Source organism: Vicugna pacos, chromosome 33 (assembly GCF_048564905.1).
Source record: "Vicugna pacos chromosome 33, VicPac4, whole genome shotgun sequence".
NCBI classification, from domain to species: Eukaryota; Metazoa; Chordata; class Mammalia; order Artiodactyla; family Camelidae; genus Vicugna; species Vicugna pacos.
In genome coordinates this window covers 19,114,538-19,139,763 of record NC_133019.1, presented here as the reverse complement: position 1 = coordinate 19,139,763, position 25,226 = coordinate 19,114,538, and the positions used below count along the sequence as shown (strand labels likewise).

The following is a 25,226-nucleotide window of genomic DNA, read 5'->3' as shown; positions in this document are numbered from 1 at the left end:
TCTTATTTAGAAAGTTGACTTTATTTAAAAAGTAGTACGTCCCATGGTACAAAATTCTAGACATAGATTTAAAAATAGCACAAACAAGAATATAAATACCCACTTTTCCTACGTGCATCATTTGTGCATTTGTTGTCTTTTCCTAGGTTCGCATTTTTCTTCGTCATCCAATGTGATTCATACTTACAGTAAAAACATTTCAAGTGCCATAGACAGCTCTAAGGCAAAAGTAAAAATTCCCTTCTCTCCATCCCTTCCGCAGATACGGGTGAACATCCTTCCAAACTTTCAACCGCATGGATATATGTTGTTTTTATATGAACGCTTTCTCTGTTACTCATGCTATTCTGTAACTTGCTTTCTTCGCCGAACACTGTCATGGAAATCTTTCATGATAACACATTTAGAGCTACTTCTTTCTTGTTAATGGTTGTACTGTATTTCTTGATGTATTGACATCTATTTAGCCAGTTCCCTCATGATGGCTATTTAAGGCATTTCCAACATTTTATTAATAAAAATACAACGCTGTAAGAAAATGTTGATAGCTTATTTTGACAAATGCAGTCATTATATTAGCTTGCACATCCTTATATCCGTCTCCTCCTTATGCTCTGGTCTCTGTACAGCTTGCCCTTTATTTCACACCTGTGCACTTGTGCTTTTGAACAACTGGTGGGGATTAGAGTTTTCCATGAATACTTGGCTTTGATTACCCTGTTCCTAAATGTGCCATTGCTTTTGTCTAGTTAAAAAAAAATTCTGTGTCCTTTATTGATCTTCAGTAAACAATAGAAATGACTACTTTAAAGTGGGTACATGTTTTCCAGGTTAGGTAAGCATTTCAATTAGGGGAATAAATACCTTTAAATTGGGAGTGTGGCTATTTCTTGTTTGGGGAGTGTGTTCTTTAGTGAACTGAATCTTGGATTGCTGGTGTTACAAGGAGTGTGTAATGAATTTCTGGGCTGTAAGTCTGAAGTCTTCACCCTATACTAAGAGGCAGAGGAAATTTCCAAAGTTTTAATCGTAGCAATACAACGCAGTGAAATAGAAGAGGGGGTGCCGTGAAGAATAGATACTTGCTTTTGTTGTGAGCTTATGAGTGAATCCCAAGATCCCAGGCCTCCTGCAGCTTGTTGCCAAGGTTTTCAAGTATCCCTTTTAAAGATTAAAAAGAATTAAAGATTCCCATGTGACTACACTTATCATTTACCTATTCAATATACAGATAATGAAGGAACCCATAAGATGCTCTCATCTACTTTAATAACTGTGTTGTCCTTGATGGGTGTCTGACTCAGACAGATTGGGAATTACTAGCTTAAGGCACAATCTCTCCTTAATTTTGTCTCAGGCCTTGGTAAAACTTAACTAAGTTCACATCTTTTTAGTTAAAAAAATTTCCCTCCATAGTCTCCAAGCTGCCTTTAATAACAGAGTCTTCCTCAGCTTCCTTAATTATTCTTATCAGACCTTCTAAGAAGCAGCTTGCTAACACTGAATGCCAAAAGCAGCTTGTTGGAGGAGAACTGATGCAGGGAGGGGGAAAAAGAGTCCTGCAAAAATATTTTTCCTTCATAATTGGAAGGGGAAGAGGGAAAGTGAACAAGGGATGGAAACAAACCAATAAATACAATGCAGATAGTTTCATAGAGAGTTATTTATATTTTGGCTAGCCTCTCTATCTACTACGATCCCGTTTTCTGTTTTAGAGAAAACTATCATGCTGCTAATAGCAGTTTTTCCTCAAAAGAAATTAACATCCTAAGATATTTGGTAATGCTTGCTCTAATACTGCTGTACCGATCCACATCATAGAAAGCCACCCAGAGGAGCAGTCTGCTTGCACACAGCCTTCAGGCTGTCTTCCCAGCCTTCGGAGCTTAGCCTCCATCTGAATGCTGCCATTAAAGATGTTGCCGGCACACCCGGGAGTGTGACTCTGGGCTGACTTAAAGCTCTTCTCTTACAGTCCTTTTCCTTTGGCACCGGCAGAGAGACGCACTGTCATCTGGCTGAGGAACGACTTCCATTCCATCACGTATTTCGGGTTTGCTGGACTGGCGCTCAGCGTATTTCTGGAATGTGTTGGAATGCAATGGAAAGATTAGTCCAAGTTTCATTCCACTGAATCCTCCTCCCTACCCTCAGGCTATTGTTTCTAGTTGCCGGGTATCTTCCAGACTGAAACTGAAGGTCTGGTTGATCCCAGCCCTAAAGTTACATTTTAACTTTAGCTCTTATAATAGGCACTAGTGTGATGTTTCATCATCTAACAAGGAACTCCAACCCACTCTTTTATGTGTAGATAAGAAGCTTCTTGTGAAGGGATGTCCAGCCAAGTGTCCCAAGCTGAACAGCAGCATATCTCAAATTTATCCTCCACGTGAGGAGGAAAAATTATTAATGAATGGATTAAAGAATTATTAACGAAAGGATGAATGAATCATTAATGAATCATTAACTTTCCTGAATAGTCAAATCAGCAAACAAAGATGATAAGCATCTCAAAGTAAAGCTAGTGGTTTTATGCACCCTTCCCTTTAAGCCTGTAGTCACATCTGTTTTTGTAAAGGCCTGTGAATGTCCCTCCTTTGGCCGCTGACTGAAATATTCCTACACATTGACTATTTCAGTTCAGTGGTTCCACGTACATTTAGCTGTACATTCCTGGTCCTGGGCCAAACCCAACCAAATACTGACACGTGTACAAGAGCCTAATTAGTATCTCAGAGGGAGACATTCCTATCATTAACATTACAGCTAAACTAGCAGAGGGAAGGGAATTCATTTAAGGGAAAGGCTGCTTCCAATAAATGGTGGGATTTATCACTTTCATTTTTCTGTGAGAGGGTAGTAGCCACAGGCATCTGAGAAATTTTTTTTTCTGCCCACAGAAAAATAAGTTTAGGTTAAAATCAGAAACATAATTTCTTATTTTTCTCTTCCTGGTTAAATGTTACTAAGATCCAAGGTAATGAAAGACTCAAAGAACCGATCTTTGGATTCCCAGTAAGCGCCTACATTTCAGAATTCAGCCCTAAGGCTGATTATAAATATAGCTTAGATTAGATATAGGTTAGATGATAAATATAGCTGTCCCTTGAACAATGTGGGGGGTCAGGGCGCAGACCCTCTGCGCAGCTGAAAACCTGTGCATGACGTATAGTTTGCCCTCCATGTATGTGATTCCTCACTTCAGATTGTGTAGTACTGTAGAATTTCCTACTAAAAAAGAAATCCACGTATCAGTGGACCTGTGCACGTCAAACATGTTGTTCAAGGGTCAACTGTATTTTTCATTTGTCTATGTTTTATACAGCAAGTTAAATATTTGCTTTCCATCCTGTACTGATAGCAAAAGCATGGGTCCTAAGTAGATAGAACAAAAAGGCAGATACTTTCCGCAGAAAGAGAGGTGAATGACCTCTGGTCCAACCCTCTTATTTTCCAGATGAGGAAAGATGCTGTTCTCTGAGGTTCAAGGAACTCCCTGAGGCATCTAAGAACAGACAGCACTGACAAGACGGGAGGAGCTTTTAATCTCTAGCTGTGAGGGAGCTAAGCATTGTTTTCCATAATACTGAATGGAGACAAAAATGTGGTGGCCACAGAGGACTCAGCACTATCTTTCTATATAGGCTGGTGCCTCAGCTTAGCCAGAGTGCCACAGGCTGACTTCAGCCCCTGCAGGAAGCAAGACATTCAGGCCATCCATGCACTTGTTCCATCCAACCAAGCAGGACGGATGCTCGGGACTGACCTGCAGGACACTGTAATAGTAGCAGTAAAGCCGGTGGGGCTGGAGCAGCTCCCTCGCAGTCAACTGCCCTTCCTTGGCAATCTTCTCTGCTTCTTCATCATTTTCCTGAAAGGTTTAAAAAGAAACAATGAATGGAAATTCCTTCTGTGACCCCCAAAGAAAGCGTAGTGTGAGTGTGAGTAGGACAGATGGAGGGTTGATTGCGAACAGCACGGGAGAGGTGCAACATGATGAAAACATAACTTAAGAACCAGGCTAGGGGAAGTTGCTATCAAGTGGTACCTGTGAAAGACTGTGATTGCTGTAATCAAAAAGCCAGTTATTAGTTGTTCCTAATTATGCTTTTTAAAAATCGCTACTATTCTATCATGCTGCCCACAGGAAAAGCCATATGCAAGCAGTTCTGACCCTTTATAAAGGGTCACTGGAATATTTCTGCCTCAGGCACCCAGTTATTTCCATGGCCATATGGCTTCTCGGAAACAGAATAAAGTTTTACAATGGAAGGGTCAATTTTATAATTTCACCAAAAAACCCCACAAATTCTTTTAATACTTTTCCTTAAAAAAAAGAATTCTTGTTTTATGAGAAACTCATGATTTTTGGGATGTTGTACAGCATGACTTCATTGAGAACTTGTGCCTTTTTTCCTGACTGGGGAAAAGAAAAGGGTAACATAATTGCTTTAAATGTTTTTTTGTGCGTAAAGCACTTTAACCTTTTCTCTTCAACCTGTAATTTGCACTTGGTATGTTCTTGCCTGGTGTGTGTGCATGAATAGTCATCCCTTTAAAAAAAATCTTTATTCTATGTAACAACTGGACTTAACATCTTCTAAAAATCCTCAAAAATATTGATAGAGAGTATTCAAAATTGTCCTGATGATGATTCTCCAGATATTTCAAGGGAACAAAAATTTCACAAAATAACGTTTCTTTTGACTAAATTATGTCAGATTAAATTGTGTCATGATGGAACTCATGTATTTGTTACTGCCTAAAGAAGCTAAAAGTGCAGAAAGCATACCTTGGCCCATTCAACTTTCTCTAGTAGATCACTAAGATTTCTTTTAATTGGAACATAATGTTTCCAAGGCTTTAATGCCGTATAGAAATGTTCATAATATGGCGAGTCCTGCTTCAGAACCAGACTGTCACCCAGCATGAGATATGGGTACCTATAAGCAGCCACGGTCCCATCCACATTCACTTGATACTTGTACTAAAAGATTAAAACAAACATAAACAAAAATTTTAACAGTCACTTGCTTCACTTCTTCTTCTTGTCAACATCGTAATACTTAAATATAAAATAATAATAATATATTAATTAATAAAATAATATTCACAATAATTAATTATAATAAAATAAATTATTTTCCATTTTTACAAGTTTTATATTTTATTTTGTAACACACATCTCTTTGTACTACAATCGTTACTGGCATTTAGCAGGTCAATTATAATAATTAATATTTATAATATAATAATTAATAATAAAATAAAATTATTTTCCACTTTCCAACTTTAGTATTTATAAATTTTATATATTATTTTATAACACACATCTCTTTGTATTATAATCATTAGCAGCATTTAGCAGGTCAATTTTAAGAAATATAACAAATTTAAAGACAAGATGATAAATAATTTTAGGAAGTAGTAATACCTATTTCAAATATGTCTATGGAATGGAGAACTTAGATTTCTGTAACCAGGTAAGAAAACTATTTTCCAAAGCTCTATATTTATTAAAGCTTAATGTTGACAACAGTTTATACACTTTCATTTATACATTATTTCATTTGTTCCTTACACCCATGTAGGTATGAAAAAGGAAGGCATTGTCTCAAAGTTCAGCTTTAGAGTTGAGGAGAAAACAATCAGGAGAAGACTGAGGACTGATGTGATGCTGGTGACATAGTATGTCTACTGCTGACGTGTTTGTTGGGTGAATAAACTTTGATTTACATGTCAAAATCACTTTTCATTCAATTATAATAATGTGAAGCCATTATTATCCCTCCCCCCTTTTCTTAACAAATGATAAAACTTGTTTTGAAGATGTTTTTGATGTCCTCTTTTACATCTTCATGTTTACTGCAACTCATTGTAGTTACCACATTTCCACTTAAGGGTTTCTCCTTTCTGTAGTGTCCTGCTTCTTTTCTATTCAGAGTTGAACTTTCAATATTTCTTTTAGCATAGGTTTAGTATTGCTGAATTTTTTTAGTTTTTGCTTGTCTGGGAAATTCTTTATCTTTCCTTCTGTTCTAAAGGATAGCCTTGCCGGATAGAGTGTCCTAGGCTGCAGCTTGTTCTCACTCAGGACTTGGAATATATCTTGCCACTCCCTTCTGGCCTATAGTATTTGTGTTGAGAAATCAGCTGAGAGCCTTATGGGGGTTCCCTTGTAACTCACTCTTTGCTTTTCTCTTGCTGCCTTTAGAATCATTTCTTTATCCTTGACTCTGGCCATCTTGATTATGATATGTCTTGGTGTGGGTCTGTTTGGGTTCTTCCTGTTTGGGACCCTATGTGCTTCCTGTACTTGGATATCTGATTCCTTCTTTAGTTTTGGGAAGATTTCAGTCATGATTTCTTCAAATACCTTTTCAATTCCCTTTGTTCTTTCTTCCCCTTCTGGATCCCCTATTATGTGTAGATTGGCATGCTTTACATTATCCCATAGGTCTCTTATATTGCTTTCATTGGTTTCAGAGATACTTCTAAACCTCTGTTCTCTGAGTTCAAATCCTATGCTTTATTCATTATATCACACTGAGAGGAACAGGATTTACTCACAGATTTGGTAATTATTTTTTTCTTAAATAATTGGTACCAAGGAGTTTGCCAGCCAACAGATTTTGTCACATAGTTCACATCTCTGTCTCCTTTGAACCTCATACACGCTCTGAAGAAGCCAGGCAGTTGTCACATGTATTTAGAGGCTAGAGGCACCAAGAGATGAAGTCCTTAAGTTATCCAGCAGAAGCAGGACTGGAGGCAGAACTTGAACCCCAATTGACTTGTATGCAATTTATATTCTTTTTATATTAAAAAATTTATATCCCCAGTTTATTAAAACACATCCAGAAAAGAGGAAAATAGAAAAATATACCAAAATCCTAGTTTAATCCTTGTACTATATTTTGAGTATTGAATACGATTCTGAGCTATGTGTGGTAAACAAAGTTAACAACAACAACAAAAAAGAAACCACGTGAGTTTTGTAATTCCCTATGCCTGATAAGAAAGTGCATGTCAGGTCACAAGATAGGAGATATTTGCCCAAGCCCAGCTACTTGGTTGACTTTTACCACAAGTTTATCACTTCATATCTATCCAGGAAGACTCAAATGCATACCTTAAAGAAGTCAAAGAAACCTATCAACTTAGCTTTTCCAAGCTCCTTTTCTTTCTCTTGGAAGAAGAAATATCCTGTAATTCCTGCATCTAGTAGCTGGGGGTTTTCCTTGGACAGCTGCACCAGCTGGAGCCTCTCCTCTCGGCTGTCTCTACCTCTGAAGAAAGCTTTCTCTGTTTTATTGATCCAGGAAGGCCCTAGAAGTTTGAAACATGAAAAATCTGATTATAAATTTGACATTTTTAAGCAGCACTATATACCATAGACAAGACATGGAAACAACCTGTTCATTGACAGATGATGGATAAAGAAGTTGTGGTATATGTATACAATGGAATACTACTTAGCCATAAAAAAGAATAAAATGCCATTTGCAGCAACATGGATGGACCTGGAGATCATCATTCTAAGTGAAGTAAGCCAGAAAGAAAAATACCATATGATATCATTCAAATGTGAAATCTAAAAAAAAAAAAGAAAAGAAAAGAAAAAAGAAGACACTAATGAACTTACCTATAAAACAGAAATAGACTCACAGACATAGTAAACAAACTTATGGTTACCAGGGGGAAAGGGGGTGCAAAGGGATAAACTGGCAGTTTGAGATGTGCAAATACTCTTATATATAAAATAGATAAAAATACAACTTTCTTCTGTATACCACAAGGAATTATATTCATTATCTTATATTAACCTATAATGAAAAAGAATATGAAAACAAATATATGTATAACTGAAACATTATGCTGTACACCTGAAATTGACACATTGTAACTGCTATACCTCAATTAAAAAAAGAAAAAAAACTGACATTTTTATATGGAAAGTATAATCATCTTTAATCTACCATTGTCATTTAAGATGTTAAAACTCTTTTGCCATCAACCCATCTTCTAAAGTAAATACTACTTAAAAAAAAAAAAGCTCTAATTTTATCCTTTTGTGTACTAGTGAGAGCCCACTGAAATAATGACTCGGCTCACTCACCAAGGCACTACCTTCTTCCATCTTCTGTGCTTCACAGTAAAAAATGAACTTTCATTCTTAGACAGAGTGACTAGAACAAACTATACAACTAAGTAACACCCACATGTCTTTAACACCCAGGTTGCTCAGAATTTTGAGTACATCACTTTTGAATCCAGTGAAGAATTTTTCTAATATTCTGTTAAATGCAAATACATATGTATAACTTGACTATGTATATGTATATATTTATATCCTGTCTTTCCTGGGAGGGAAATAATCTGGAAGAATTCATTTAAATCTCTTTCTGTTGTTCTAAAAGGTGGTCATTAGTTAACATCTGTCTGTGTTCTAAGGGATCATTAAATTCATAAACGACAGAAAATGGAGAGGGTCAATCTCTTTATTTTTAGTACACTTTTCAGGCATTACTGTTATCAGATAAAAAGTAGGTCAGTTTTCATTTCACATTATCTTTAGATAGTTTATAAGGAGTCTTGTCTTACTAAATAAGCCCACTGAACTGCTGTAACCAGAAACTGAGGCTATAAAGACAAGACAGAGTTTTTCTACTCAGGGAGTTCAGTTTAATAATAATAATAATAAAAAAAGGTGTGTAGTATCATAAACCTAAAGCCATCAAACAGGAGGAAAGGAATTCAAATTGTAAAGGATCAAGAGAGGCAGAAAGAGTGAAGAGGAGAATTTCTTACAAAGTGCTGGAGGTACTAATATCCAAATGATTGTTACCACAATTCTCTTACATATGAATATTTCATATTTTTCAGAATCTTCTCTCATTTCATCCAGCAATATAAAGGCACTGGAGTCAGAATTAAAGTAAGTGATAGTTTTACCAAATACGTGTTTTCAAATGGTATCTACAAGTGAGGAACTCAAAGGAGACTCAGTTACGGTAGGTTTGGACATTACTAGCCCAACCCACACATCTTTAATTTTTGGATTAGAAGAATCCTAAACAAACCACTTTAGAGTTTAGAGTGCTGTTTTTCCTTTTTCTTGGTTAGAAAATAAGAATTTAAAGTATTTTTAAATATATACACAGACTCTCTTTGATTGAACATCCCCTCCACCTTCCTTACTTCTGAGCTTCTTCCTAGAGAATGAACTTCACCTGTATTTCCCTGAATAGAGAGGAGATCATTTGTAACACCCCTCATAGCTTCAAGTGTGGAGTGGGTGATGTCGTATGTGGGAAGGATAATGTCTCGTGAATCCAGAGAGCCACACCAGGAAATGATAGGCAAAGGGCCAGGGGTTTCATTGACTTTTCGATGCTCCAAAGGCCAGTCTCCAAGATTAACGTAAAATTCCAAATCCGGGAGAAGGACCTAAATAAACAAAAGAATGTTTATCAGTGCTGGGAAGACCTCAGTCTTTGGTAGTAAATGCTTCACTTCATTGGCTTTTAAAAAAATATTTCTGAAATTTGAAAATAGTAGAAGAAGAGAGAAGGATGCCTCTCAGTCATCTGCAGTATCAGAAGACCAAAAAAAAAAAAAAAAGAAAAAGAAAACGAATATATGTATGCATATGCATGACTGGGACACTGTGCTGTATACCAGAAATTGACACGTTGTAATTGACTGTACTTCAATAAAAAAAAAAGTCAAGGGTGAGGATGGCATATGACAATTCACTTAACTAGACATTAGCCACCTCTGCTTAGAGGTGGTATTTAAAATTGTTCTGCATTGTAGAGGTGGAAACTGGGTAGAAAGGGGTGAACGTGTGGCTTTAAGCACTCTTGCTGCCAGCTGCTGAAGTGAGAATCTTGCTTTCCTTCACTATCAAACTTGTTTATAACATCTGTGTTTGTCTCAGGGACCCACTACTGCATTTCTACTCCATGGTCAATGTCTTAGGTTAGACTTTCATCATATCTTACCTAGATTGTTGCAATAGTCATTCCTCACTAGATGTTTGATTCTAGCCTCTCATCACTCTAATCTGTCCTCCACATTGCTGCCCAAGTTTCTAAAAACCCAAATTAATGTTACTATTAAGCTCAACAGGACCTTAAGCCTAAGAGACAAGGTCTAAACTCTCCGACTGGAATTCAGGCCCTACAATCTTGCTTCAGCTCCTAGTGGGAGCTGAGTCCCATCTTCCACCTGCTCATGTACCAGTAAACTTTAGGTGACTGAAAATGCTGCCCCTTTTAATATGTAATTCTCTCCACTTGGAATGCTCTCCTATTGTTCACTTGGCCATCTCCTTTCTCACCCTTCACACCCAGATCTGTTACCTCCCCTAGGACCCACCTTCTGCAGGCATTTTAACCCTGGGTACCTCCTCTTCTGACAGACCTATCATGTTGTGGACTGGTTTGTATTCACATCTTGTCCTCAGTTCTGAATAACAAAAACAAGTCCCACCAGAGTGAGCTGTTCAAAGACCAGAGGCGAGTCTCATTTATCTTGTTGTTAAGATTCAGAAATACAGGGCAGAGTGGACTGGTGGTAGCCCAGTAAGAAAGAGCCACCTTTAGGATCAGATGGCCCATAATCTGCTCGTCAGGCGGGCTGCAGGGAAGGTGGGAGGCAACTGCTATTTAAAATAAGAACTGACTGCTGCCCGCCGTTCCATGTACTTGGGAAATTGTATAACTCACAGCAGGAAAGTTGGCTTTTGGTTTAGAAAACTACCTTGATGACCTTTCTGGGTGAGAAAGGTAACAAATGCCCATCCTCACCCTTTACTCTGCATGATCAGGAAGAAGGAAGAACAGAACGCAGTTTGAATTGCTCTGCTGAAAAGGAACTTATAGAGTTTGGCACATGGGGAAAGAGGGGCTGAACAGAGGGATGGGCGGGGTCGGGGGGAGTTGCTGGGGATGTGGAGAAGTCTTCTGAAAGCAAGGAGGCCCCGTCATGTTTCGTAAGAAGCCAAGACCTGAGGACCAAGACCTGAGGTCCAGGGGAAAATTCCCAGAGGCAAGGATAACGGAGAGTCTGATTAACACAGGGGTGTCTATTTTCAAATGTTAGGATTTCTGTTTGGTTTGGTTTTGCGTACTGTGCACTGGCATCAAACAACCTCTCTCTGTCACGCCAACATTCAGCAAAGTGCTCCAATCACACTATTTCTTAGAGCACTTAGGATAAAACAAGGAAAAGTTGTTCTAAGCTCAACTTATTTTGAGTGACAAGAAGAAAACTGGTGTCGAAAGTGAAAACTGAATGTATTCAGCAGGAATGGAGAACTTCAAGAAGTCACCTTGCAGCTGTAAATGCCTGGGAGTTCGTAGAAACCTTGGCAGTATATTACCTGGCCTCCTGACCTGGGGTGGGGGGTCAAGCCATTTAAGTTAAATATTAAAGGAAAGAGAGAGACATAAAAGTAAAGAACTGTATGAACACTCAAGTAGTCGCCAAGTGCACATTTTCAAGCCTGGAATCCATTTCTGTCTTTTACTATTATTATTCTAAGAATTAAGTGTTAGGGGGAGGGTATAGCTCAGTGGTAGAGTGTGTGCTTGGCATGCATGAGGCCCTGGGTTCAATCCCTAGTACCGCCATTAAAATAAATAAATAAATATACCTCATTACCTCCCTCCCCCACTCCAAAAAAATAGATTAAGTAAAAAGTTAAAAAAAAAAAAAGAAATGGAAAAAAAATTTTTTTAAGGAATTAAATGTTACAAATACATAATTAAACTCTATTGTTATTGGAATCAGTGAATTCATTCTCATACCTTTCTTGCCAGTGACAGCAAAATTTCATCTGAGAACATTTTGAAGTCTGTGTATTTCCCTAAAGATCGCCGGTAGATGTGGTTCTTGAGCACTGTGTAATGAACAATGGCGCCCCTCTCATCCCCAAACCTTTCCGGAACTTCGTTTAGCATCTGCTGGAGATTGATGCTGGGGAAAGACGCAAAATCTTTTGCAATCTGTGGCTCATTGGCTGGACAGGACAGAGTTTTCTGCCAGGCCTGGGGCTCCTCTTCTGGGCACTCACAGTACTCATGGTACACCGGTCCTGGGAAAAGCAAAATATGTACACTGCCAGGCTCCACCGACAAGCACTGCAGCACAGGGAGTTGTTTCTGCCCCTGCTGTGGACGTGGAATGACCTCTTGGTAAATCCTAAGATTATCCAGACAGGGCTAATCTGCCCTGAACAAATCAGTGGTAAAGGTAGTTATGTCAGAGACTTGTGCTCCTGCCTTCTGCCCCCCTCTCACTCCACCCCACATCACCTAGGACAGGACCTGCTCTCTCCCAATATGCCACACTCTCAGTTAGTTCACCGAAACATTCATTTCTAAGGAGTTATAAATGACTAATGAACATAAGACAACTTACCTTTTAACCAGGAAAAAGAGAATCTATTACTTTTCAGGCATTATTATGTAGTAGGGCTGGTGATTTGTTGAAACAAGATGGGGTCTCTTCCTCTGAGTCCCTAAAATCATCTCCATCAGCACATCTCAAAGAGGAAGTATGAAACCCAGGGGCATCTTGCAGTGTAATTTGAAAGTGGCCAGACATATGTATAAAACTATTCTGAAGACTCGTTTAAAAAAGAATTTACATCAAAGTTATGTCTTATTTCAAAATATATCCATATTTATTTTAATATAAAATAATTTTTAAAAGTTATTTTATTTTCTTGAGGATTTTTACTTCAGACCATGACAGGTAATAGGGATCAATTTACCCTCCTACCTGAAACTACCAAAAAACAAAACATATGAAAAACTACCAAAAAACAAAACATATCTTTTTTTTTTTTTAAGACACTAGACATTAGGCAACGGACAGTGAGTCTGAGAGATGAGAAGCAAATGAGGTGAACCCTACAATAACTGAAGCTCACTGTCTAAGGGAGTTCATATATATATAGAAAGAGAGAGAGAGGAAATTATCCAAGGCAGAGAAAGAACCATCCAGAAAGGTTAGAGGCAACAGTACCCATTGTTCATACAGGGCTGGGAATGGTGCCTATTCCTACAAGCCAGACTGGAAAGCAGCCTAATTCACAGGGATTGGGTAGCGTATGCAGAGAAGTATTGCCTGATTAGTAAGGAATAAACAGCCCTAGACTAAACATGGCTCCAGGTTTGCCTAATAAGTCATAAAAGAAAATTTGAAGATTAAACTATTTCCAAGTAACTCAACTGCACCTTAGAGAAAAAGCTCAAGAGGATAAGAAAACATCAGGCAGTGAAGAATACGCTGGATGGAATTAATGACAAATTGGACATTGCAGAAGAAAAGATTAGTGAAATTAAAGATAGAGCAATAGAAACTATACAAAATGAAATGGGGAAAAAAACCAGTTTTTTAAAATGAAAAGAGGATAATTGAGTTGTGGGATAATTTCAAGCCTAATATATGGGTAATTACAATTCTTGGAGGGGAGCTGGGGTAGAATAGAAAAAAATATTTGAAGGAATAATGGCCAAAATTTTTCTACATTTAATGAGAGCTATAAACCCAAAGATCCAAGAAATTCCACAAACCCCAAGCACAAGAAATGTGAAGAAACCTGCCCCAAAGCACATACTAATCAAATTGCTCAAAGCAACCAATGAGAAAGCCTTCAGCTCACGGAGGAACAAAGATAGGGATGATGGCAGACTTATCACTGGAAATAATGCGAGCAAGAAGACAGTGGAACAGAATATGTCAAGTACTAGAAAACAAAACAAAACAAAAAACTGTTAACCTATACTTCTACCTGGTAAAAATGTCTTTCACAAATGAAGGCAAAAATAAAGACTTTTTCAGACTCTCAAAAGCTGGAAGAACTAATCACCAGCATTCCCACATTAAAAGAAAGATTAATGGGAATCTTTTAGGTAGACGGTAAATGATATTAGATGAAAATATGTATCTATGCAAAAGAATGAAGAATACTGGAAATGGTAGCTACCTGGGTAAATACACAAGATTTGTTTTTTGCTCATTTGAATCTCTTTAAATTACCAAGTGTTTCTTTCCCTTAAAAATATCAAGTTAAACTGAGCTCCAGGAGGTACATATATCATGTTCCCCTGGTGCACATTGACTTTGAGGTCACTGTGAAAGCCATGGGGTCCACCCCTAAGGCTGGCTCTTGATTACATAATAATTACTCACCTTTCAAAATATAGGGAGACTGAGCGACATGTTCATCACCATAAAGGACCTCTATCTTCAGCCCTTCATTGACACTTTCATACATTCTATATCGCATCAAAAATGTCCCATCATTCCTGTCCAAAGGTTTAGGGACGTGAATCCGAACTAACTCTTTGGGCGAGAGAGATTTGATTACTACTTTGAATAGCGTTTGACCTGAAAGAAAAAAAATTATAAGTGATTCTACTATTTCATAGTTATTTTGTTTTACCAATTATTGGATAGTTGTCTCTACACAGAAGTTACTTTTTTCTTTACCATCGGTGGTAAAATTATTTCAGTTTGGAAGATCCTTGAGGCCAGGAACTATGTTTGGTTTATGTCTTCAAAACCAAGGATCTGATTCAACATTTGATTCCTTAGTCAGTCAGTAAAGATTTATTGATTGAACAAAATCATTGAATAAAAAAAAATTTTTAAAAAGCAAGGGAGAGACAAACTTTTTGCCTATTTGACGTCTTCTCCTTTGTGTGGGTTTAAAGCTCAGGTAATTAAAAATCCATAAATTTTTAGAACGACAGCACACTAAGGCAATCTAACTTTCTCCTTGTAAAATATGCATAAGTTTTCTTTGTAAATCATTTTAATACCCAACAACCCTTAACTCTGAGGAAATCTCCCTTTTATAAACCCAAATTTCAAGTTATATTCCTAAGTCCATTTCCTTAAGTAGAGAGAGATTACAGCTAGTTGCTAGACTCTACAAATAGAACACACACACACACACAAACACACACACTCATATGTACCTTTGTAAATACCAGAGTTTACTTCTCTAAGCTTGTTTCCTCAAGATGAAATTAAATGTTATCCTAGGATGATCTAAGATCCCTTTCAGCTCCAAAATTCTGTGGGTTTTCTGTTCCAGGATAAAGCATACCTAACTTAGCAAATTTTCCCTTCTCTTGGCAGTATATTAGCTAACTTTTTAGGCTTTGAATCAATACTGTTGCTGGAATAAATGTTGGGACTTCTTTCTTCAGAGAGGACGGTGGAGGTACCTGCACCCAGTGCAGATCTGACCCTCAGGAGCTTGACAAATAAAGATCAGTTCATGTTCTCAGCACAGTTAATCACCGTATCAAAGGGAAATGTTTAAAAAAAAAGTGGCGAATCTTGCGAAACACACAGCCCTAGTAACAATGAGCTGTGATCAGGGTATTCTTTCATCTCATCTTATCATATTTCATAATATTCAATATCAAGCATATTTAATACACATTTTTGAAATTACTGAAGAAAACAGTTTGTTTCTCCAATTTTTGGTTTCTAAATCTAGTGAGTGATCTTTCTTTTGATCTTCATGGGTTTCACTTTTTCTTGTGGGTCAAAAGAAATGTTTCTGAGTCTCTTCAACTTAGTAATAGTGATACAGTATCTGACATCTTGCTGCTAAATAATTAAGTACCAAACACATACATTTCAGGATTCTTGAAACAAGTGTGGTGAAATTATGAAAGAAATTTGCTAAAATAAATGAATTATAATAGATAAATGTAAGGGAAGTTGTAAAAAAAAAAGTAATAATTAAACGTGAAATTATCATAAATATTGGCCAATTACTGAAATGCTTCATGAAACACTTATTGCTTTATGTTATTTCCACTTGGTTTCAGAAAGGCAATGTGGTGCGGTAGACTGAAAATTCAGGAAGGCAGAGCTGGGGACTAAAAAGCTATTTCCATCAGTGGTCTCCCTAAACTGAAACAGGACAGAAAAGTTTTCTTGTCTCCTGATTAAATAATGCTATTCTCCGTATGTTTACCATTTTAAATAAATAAAACAGATAGAAGACAAGCGTATTAATGACTATGTGATTTTTTTGGAAAGAATTGGATGTGCAGAAGAAAACTATCTCCAAACACTTATTTTTAAAACTTTTTATTATTTTTATTTCATTATTTTAATTTATTTTTTAAAATTGAAAATATTGCATTAGATCTCTGTGGTCTCTTTCAGTTATAACTTTTTTTGTTTCTGAAGTTGCATTTAAATTATTCAAAATGTGTGTATAAAAACATAGCCATTGGAAATACATTTTTAAATGTTCCATTATTTTTATTGTGATCTTTCATGTCTCTCTCCTTGTTGGCATGAAATTAATGTTAGAATCAATGCAAAATAATAATGATCAGGACTGAAATAGAAATAATTCTAACAACATAAAAGAGAAAATGAAAAGAGTGAAATTTCAAATTGCTTCAAAGGGAAAGAATGTGAATTCTCATTTGCCTTGGGGGGTAATAAAATGGAACAGAATCAAAGCTCAGCTTGAGTTTTTCTACTCCCCAGATTCAGACTTCTTTAGGAAAGACAGCCAATGGAAAGAGAATGCTGTGACTAAGGAGAGAAAAGCCTGGCAGTATCAAAGTCTTACATCATTGGAACCAGAAATGTTGAAGGCTTTTGATTTGAAAAGAAGTCAAATACATTTAAATTCACTTACTTAGCCAGGGAGACTGTGCCAGTCCCTGAGCTTGAGATTTTCATATGCATTTTCTCTTATTTATTTCCTCCGGGAACTTCTGAGGTAGGTATTTGTCACCCCATTTTACAGATCGGGAAGCCAAGGCTCCCTTGAACAAGTTAAGCAACTTGCCCAAGGTTTCATACCTCTGAGCAGCATAGCCAAAATCTGCACACAGCTTGAGTCTTTCTTCTTTCAAAGCCCATTCTGAATCCAACTCATTACGTTGGTAACGTTAACATGTAAGTTCCCAGAATTCATAGTTGGAAGAATAACCTTTGGCACTGCCGGTACCATGGAGTCAGCACCTCCCTTGTTGTTCAGAAGTCTATTAAGGCCCTCTACAGCTGCAACAAAAGTGTCGACTCCACCTGGCCAAGGGAATGGAGTCCCATAAGGATAACCTGTTGTGCCTTGAGGCTAAATGGCAAATCCTCCCAAATGTCTGGCTGCCTGCTAGCCACGTACACTCTCCAGGATCCCACTGAAAGCTGGTTCACAATAATCATATTACTAGCAACTTAATAAAAGGTAAAGAGCATTGAACTCGGTATTAAAACGGTCAAGCGTCTGGTCTTGGCTCTGACACTTAACAGCTGTGGGCCACAGGAAAGACATTTATTTTCACCAACCTTGTTTCTTATGAGAAAAGTGAAGAGAATAGTATCTATCCTACCTGCCTTACAAGATGATTGAGGAGAACAAATTAAACAGCGCACAGTTGAAAACACTAAAGTGCTACACAACTGTAGGTAATTTTATGAAGATGTCATTCCTGATAAAGGTAGAGAACTGAGTAGAACATGAGTACTTGTACTGTAAAATCTTGACATACGCCAGTCACCCTCCATCCATCCCTTCTTTCTTTTCTTCTACAGTATCCACTGAGCGTCACTGCCAGGCATCGTGTTAGACGCTGGGTATACAACAGTGTCAACAGATTCTGCCTACATTAATAATAGAAGGCAGTACTCAATTTAAGTCAGAGGTTAGTGAAAATGAAGACATAGATTTTTTTTCCGCATCCAAGGTCACAGACCACCGAGTTTTTGTCTGTGGACCCTTGTTTGAAATCCTGTTTCATAGCTTTCAAGTTCACACGTTTGTTACCTAGGTACCTGGAGATAAGCAGCATAATAATAGTGTTCAGATAAATGCAATACTGTTAAATGGGAGTGGTAATTAATAAGGGAATCTTGGTAAGTCATGTAAGATGGTCTATAGCTTGAGAAAAATTTGACTCTTTTCAATTAGTTCTTGGAGAAAGAAATTTTTCAGAATTTGCAAGTGCATGATGGTGGCAGAAAATGTAAGAAACTGATTGAGTGAGATTTTCAGAAGTAAAGGGTAGCTTTTTTTTTTTAAGTAGCTTTAAGCTTTGTTTATCATTGTATTACTTAATTATTTTATTTTGGTGGGGAGAGGTAACTAGGTTTATTTATTTTTAGAGGAGGGACTGGGGATTGAGCCTAGGACCTCGTGCATGCTAAACAAGCGCTCTACCACTTGAGCTATACCCTCCCCCAGGGCAGCTTTTTAAATGGAAGCTAGAAATCAAGTGTCCTGAAAAGAAATGAGGAGAATCTAAAGGAATGAAAATGAGGTTGTCTGAAAAGACTTGGTGAAAGTCTTTAGTCTGTTCATTTATTCCTTATGCCTTTTCTCCTGATTATAAAAACATTATGATCATTTTGGGGGAAGATTTTGGGGGGAAAAAAAGAAGAGTGAAAAAAAATGTATCACTCTCTCTCTTGCTATGACCACTGATAACATCGATGAATGAGGTACAGGTTTATTTATCTATGTTAAAGTTGGAGTGAAACTATATAATTTGTTTCCTGTTCCATCCTTAACCCAGTACAAGCATTGTTAAACAATCTTTTAAAACACAACTTTAAATTTTTTAAAATTTTGATTGTGGGGAAAAAAACACATAAAATTGACCATCTTCACCATTTTTAAGTGTACAGTTTAGTAGTGCCAAGTATATTCACACGTCTGTGCAAGGACTCTCTAGACCTTTTTCATTTTGCAGAACTGAAACTCTGTACCCATTCAACAACTTCTCTCTTCCCTCTTCCATCAGCCCCTGGCAACCCCCATTCTACTTCCTGTTTCTATGAATTTGAGTATTTTAGATATCTCCTATCAGTGGAATCAAAAATATTACTTTTAAAGGTTGTTAAATATTCCATCGCATGAATGTACTATACTTCGTTAAGCAATCACTTTACAGTTGGCTATTTAAACTTACTGTAATAAATAATCATAATCCTGCAAGAATATCCTTGCCCATAAATCTTTGACCACATTCTGATCATTTTCTCAGGACTAGAAGTCAGATTCCCAGATTAAAGGGCATAGACATTTTTCATAAATTATTTTTTAATTATATTTTCTAACTGTGGGAACTCATATTTTTGCACATTAGGTTTGAAACGTTTAAGACTCTTGATATGTTTGGAAAATTACTTTCCAGAAACATTTGATCATTTGTGCTCCTGAGACCAAGCAGGACCCTGTGGGGCACCCCCCAACCCCTCCTGTTTAAAGAAAAATTGAAGTCTCCCAGGCCTCCCTGAGTCAAAAAAGAGCAGGCTGAAGCAGTGGATGATGAGAACCACAGAGTCACAGACTCACTGTCTGATGCACATCCTGAGGTGTTTTTACAGATATTGTAACCGCCACCAGAGGGGAAGAGCTAAACTGGGCGATGACCAGGTCTCTCCTCTAGTTTCCCCTTCAGCTATCTTGCAAACTGTTACTGGGGCAGTTGTCCCCGGGATCATACCCTTGTCCCTCCCTCACTTGGAAACCAATTACTCCTATCTAAGTCTCAGGAGGAAGCTGCACAGCGGGAAAAAAAGAACTGGTTACAACCAACTAGGCTCAAGATGGTGGAGGATTTGACCTCCAGTAGACCTTGAGCCTCACAATATGCTCACTGTAACTCATTAGGATGCTAAATGACATACCTACCAGCACCTTGACAGTTGATGATTGCCATGACAACAACCAGAACAGTGTATACAAGGACTGGAAAAACAGTAATTGGCTCCAGCATACCCAGAAAGAGAATATGATGGCAAAGTCTCCAACGAAAGCCCACGTGGCCTGACCTAGAGTGGAGCTTTCTCAACCAGCCATCTTGGCTGATGCTCCCCATTCAAGGGCTTTCTTGCCTTTTCCCCTTTGGAGCAATAAAGCAGCCTTTCAATCTGTTCCTCTGCCTCTGCTGAGAATTCTTCCTCCACCTGGGGGATGAGGGTGGTGGCAAGGACCCAGACTTTTGGTGGGCTTTCCAATTTGGGGCTCTCTCTATCCACTAACACCCCCCCACCCCAGCAGAGGATGAAGGCCATTGTCTGAGAGAATCCCATTGCTCCCTTAACAGCTTTGCGTACTACCACTTAAAAAATACTTGCCATTATTTTTAGATTAAAAAATGAAATTTTATTCAAATTTATAGTTCTCTCATTAAAAGTAAGATTAACAGTATTTCACTTTGGATCATGGAATTTTACTTTTTCGTGTATAAATTAATTTTTCCCTTAGTTTTCCATCTTCTTTTCTTTCTAAAGTCCCCCTAATTATAAAATTAATGTTAGAAAACAAAACTATAAAGAAGAAAATACACCCCATAGTGAAAGACTGAATCTGGGTTTAAGAATCTTACTCTGATCCTTAGGGCTGTGGATCTTTCTAAAATTAACAAAAGTACTCAGAGTTTTCCACAGGCTGTGGAAGGAGCACTGAGTGTTCTGATTGTTTCTGTTGAAAAGGGTGCCAGTTGGCAGGACATAAATTAGACAGAAATTCGCAAATCCTGACTGGCAACAACTTGAAACTAGCAGAACAAGTTGTAAGAAGTTGCGAAAGTAAGATGTCAAGGAGAACGTGGGAGGACGACTGGGCAGAAAGGATTCGGGACAAGATCCACCCTCTGCGGAGAGAAAACCTAAGGAATTCCGGGTTTCACCAATTCCTGCAATCTGCTCCCAAGAACTCAAAACTCCAAGACAACAAAAATCCAGCGTGCAAAACTTCCTCCTGTCTGCCCACCGCTCCGACGTTTCCTTTGAGTAGGAGGGAGCTCGTCCAAACCCACCCCGCCTAAGCGATGTAACCCTACCCAGTTCTTGGGCTTGATGACTCAACGCGTGAAGGCGCTCCCTGCATGCTGTAACATCTCGGACAAGTCGGGGTGGAAAGACCATCTCCAACTCGTGACTCACGCGGCATTAACGTGCTGGGCGCCATCCGTTCGGAGTACCCGTCCCTGCACGTTAACTGAGGACCGGCCCTCGGAGTTCGTTCATCCATCCATCCGTTCATTCATTCATTCAAACAGCAGACTCTTGTTGCAAGTCCCTCCCGCCTCCGGGTCCGGGGAGGGCGAGAGGAGAGGAGGCGACCAGACCCCGGGGAAGGGCACTGCCGCCGCGGGTGGGGGCTGGGAAGGACGCCAGGAGGACGGAGGGGAGCGCGCAGCCGGGCGAGGGAGGCCGGCGGCCCAACGCTACCTGGGGGCGAGCGAGTGAGGTTTCGGCCCTCGGAGCTGACGGCCTGCAGGTAGAAATAGCGGACGGGCAGCACGGCGCCCGCGCGCAGCCCGGGCCCCCACACCAGGCTCCGCGGCGCGCTGACCGGCGCCTCGGGGGCCCCCGCGGCCACCAGCAGGGCGAGCTGCAGCGGCAGCAGCGCGGCCCGCGGGAGGCGGCGCATGGTGGCCGGGCCGCGGCGGTCCGGCTCGGCGGCGGGCGGCGGCGGCGGGCGGCGGGCCGGCGGGGAGCGGCGGGGCGGGGCCGGGAGCGCGGCGGCCCGGGGCTGGGCCCACCCCCGGGCGGGCCGCGCGCCGCCGCCCGCCGGCCCCTCCCCGGCTCGCTCCCCCGCCGGAGCGCGAGGGCGCCGCCGGGGGCCGCGGGGCACGCGTCACTCCCCCGCCAGCCGCGCGGGATCCGGGAGATCGGGGTGTGCGGGGCTGCTGCGGCCGGCCCCCGCCTCCGCTTGCTGGAGTCTCACCACTGTTCAGAGGAAACCGCAGACACGGTGGTGATTGCTGTGGGACGAGGGAAAAGGCCGAGCGGCGGAGAACCTCGAAGGGTTTAAGGAAATGCCTTCAAACACGGAATTGCTCTGGGTTTGCAAGACGCAGAGCAGATGTCACGCCCCTCCTCCCCTCCAAGGCCAACTCTCCCAGTCCCTGCGTTCATACCAGCACCAAATTTATTGCGTGTCTTCTCTGTTTTCTGCTCCGCAGCCTCCCTCGCTGGACTGTGCCCCCTAATCCCCTAACCCCCCACATTTCCCTTCTTTCAACAAGTGTTTGCTGAGCACCCACAGAGCTCGGGCCAAGCCTCAGGCAAGGAGCCCGGAGCTGGGCACGGGAGTAGCAGAAGTCAGGGTTGAGCCTGGGGGGTGGGTGAGCGTCACCTCAAAGTCAGAAACTCCTGTCCCTTGTCATGGATGAGGAGTAATTGGTCTTGATTAGTCTCCAGATGCTGGAAGTTGGATCTGGGAAGAGATTGGCATGGGCCCTGATCGCTTGGAGCCACTGTCTGCCTCTCTTTTCTGACCACTTTATCTACATTGATTAATTATTTTTCCTTCTTTTCTCTGCTTATGGTTTGAATCGATTCAGAGGAAATAAAAATTCTTTACAGGCTGGGTGAGCTAGGGGAAAGTCACATCCCGGATGGACGGAGGGTTTCTGCAACCTCCTTCTGAATCCAGAGAGGCCAGAATCAGGCCCTGAGCAGCCACCTGGCTTAATTTGGGCTGCTCAGCTTTCCTGCTGTGATTTTACCAGGGCAAAATCTTTCCCATGTTTTCACCTATTTTAGTAATGCTGAGCAGAGTTTGTAGACAGTGTTCTTTGTACTTTGGAAAGATTTTCAGGAACTGGTGGTAAATCACTGATAAATTGTAGGGCTAAACTGTAGCATTGTTTTGTGTTACTTTCAAGGCTGAAGTTTATCTCTTGTGAGTACATACTTTAAATGGAAAGCTTTGCTTTGTTCTATCACTTAAAAATTGTCTGGAACGCGTTTTGTTTGCATTTTTGCAAAATCAAAATTAAAATTTTTTCCAGAGAAATAATCTGAGGTTTAGCTGGTACTGGATGGTAGTAAAATATGACCTAATAAATTATATAATGCTTGTGGTATTTTTGAGAACGTATCAAGGAAGCCATATAATTGTATCTGAACACTTGTTTAGCAATACTGAGTCTGTACCAACCTGTTTTCTTTCTCATCTTAACCCATATCTTCAAAAAAGTCTCTCTTCACATCAGCCAATGCCTTGATTAGATTCTTTACGATAAATCAAATTTCATTTGCTCAACAAATGTTTATTCCATGCCTATTAGGTTTCAGACATTCTACTTTGACTTCACAGGTCCCTGCGGTTAGTGGAAAAGAAAGACAAAGAGGCAACGTAAATAGTGTGATAGTGTTAAGGTGTGTCAGGGTGTCAGGAGCTCGGTAGGGTCTGGGATTTTACCCTACTTACAGGCTAAGAAATTAGTCTGTTACTGTTACATGGATGTTGTCAAGAGACACAAGATTCTTGGTTCAGAGATAAAGGAGTTTTTTATGCACAGCAAAAGCGGTAGCCAGAGCTTCATGTTGGTTGTGTTGGATCCCCGTGTCCCTTGTTATGGGCTGAATTGAATTCCTCCGTAATTCATATGTACAAATGCTAACCCCAGCACCTCAGAATGTGACTGTGCTTGGGGACAGGGCCTATAAAGAGATGATTAAGGTAAAAGTAGGCCCTAATCCAATCTAACCAGTATCCTCATAAGAAGAGGACATTTGGGCACACACTGGGACACTGGGGATGCTTGGGCACAGAAGAAAGGCCATGTGAGGATGCAGCCACCTGCAATCCTAGGAGAGAGGGCTCAGGAGAAATCAGACCTGCTGACATCTTGATCTTCGACGTCTAGCCTACAGAAATGTGGGAAAAATAAATGCTGTTGTTTAAGCCACCCAGTTCATGGTGTTCTGTTACATCAGTTCTAGCAGAGGCATACCACTCCCTCGACTCCACACCCCCCGAAGTCCAGTGGGGACGAAGCGAAAGGCCTTTCATCCTTTCACGATGCCTGAAGTGAGTCACATCATGAGAGAGACGTCTCTAAATTGAGGGTCTTGCTACTTTTAGAGTAAGGGGAATTACATCTGCTCTTCCTCGGCGGAGAGGTGTTCTCTCCTCCCTCAAGGATGCTTGCTGCAAACACGCCCTGAGAAATGGCATGGGTAAAGACTGGTCAAGGACTCACATTCTTGGCATACCCAGCAAATATGTTCTGGTATGTTCAGAGCCGATGGCCAATTGCCTCTCCCAACATAAGTATACCTACCATGTGAGACCCAGTTAACCCAGCCTTGGGAGCATCGAGAGGCTTTTTCTGAGAGAGGTGACATCCGTGCTGGATCATGAAGGTCAAAAAGGAACCTGCCGCAGGAAGAGGGGGAGAAGGGCATTCCAGGCAGAAGAAACGTCCCACACGAAACTTGAAATAAATGACACACTCCAAAAAGTTTTCTGTTCCTTTTCACAATCATCTCAGACACATCAAATTATAGTCTGTGTGTGACTCTGGAAGGTCTACATTTAATACATGTGCTTTTATGAATTGCACTGGCCCCTGGAATCTTCACATTAAACCTGTGTAAAACTCACAGCTGTTGATTGTCCACTCAGTTCAGAACTTCTCTGCTTTTTCTAAAAAACGGTCCTTTTTTTTTTTTTCAACTACACAATCCACCGTTAACAATGAGGCTTTGCCAAACGTGACCTTAACCCACAGCCATTGTGATTGGTCCGTGGTTTAGGACCTGCCTCATACTGAACCAATCAGAATCTTTTCCTTGGGAGTTTAAAATCAGGGTTAAGAGATTTCAATTTGTAGCTGTTCTCTTAAACAGAAGCAATGTAAATATCTAAGTTTTTTGTTTTGTTTTTTGTCTTTTCGACTGAAAATGGAGGAGAAATATAGAAAACTCTTACAGTTTCCTCTACAGTGCACTACAGATGCTGGATACACTTCATAAGCGGCATCTCTGCTTTGGTTTCTGGGATATCCCTGTATCATTATAATAAATTCATCTTATAACGTTAGAGAATTGTCTCGTTTTTAATGTTATTAATAAAAACCTTACATTGGCTTAGGCAAGCTTAGATCTTCTAAAATTCATAAAAATTATTTTTAAGTTATTTTGATAATATTTACTTAGCACCCACTTTTTACATTCTGCAAGGTGTTGGGGATATAAACTCACTGCCTGTCCTCCCATATAGTACAATTCCAAGGGTAAGTTTTAGATTTTGAGGTTTAAATATTAACTTCATTTAAAATCTCATAATATAAGGCTATTTCCTCCTAAAATACAACCAGTCTTTGGTCCAGTCTGAGTCATGCACTCATCCCTGAACCAATCAACTGGCTCAGACTCTTAGGGTCGTGTAAGAATGTTGATTCTTCCACGGTGAACATGTG

At 39.9% G+C, this 25,226-nt stretch overlaps 1 protein-coding gene across 1 annotated transcript; it reads right to left on the bottom strand.

The window, feature by feature from the left end:
- Positions 1 to 22,485, bottom strand: POGLUT3 (protein O-glucosyltransferase 3). Its single transcript, XM_006217364.4, has 8 exons — positions 21,241 to 22,485; positions 14,209 to 14,406; positions 11,817 to 12,103; positions 9,234 to 9,450; positions 7,133 to 7,329; positions 4,793 to 4,987; positions 3,767 to 3,871; positions 1 to 2,081 (listed from the first exon to the last, which is right to left on the bottom strand). Exons 1-8 carry the CDS (start codon positions 21,440 to 21,442, stop codon positions 1,956 to 1,958), a joined length of 1,527 nt encoding a protein of 508 aa, XP_006217426.4. The 5' UTR covers positions 21,443 to 22,485; the 3' UTR covers positions 1 to 1,955.
- Between the last annotated feature and the right edge of the window lie 2,741 nt (positions 22,486 to 25,226).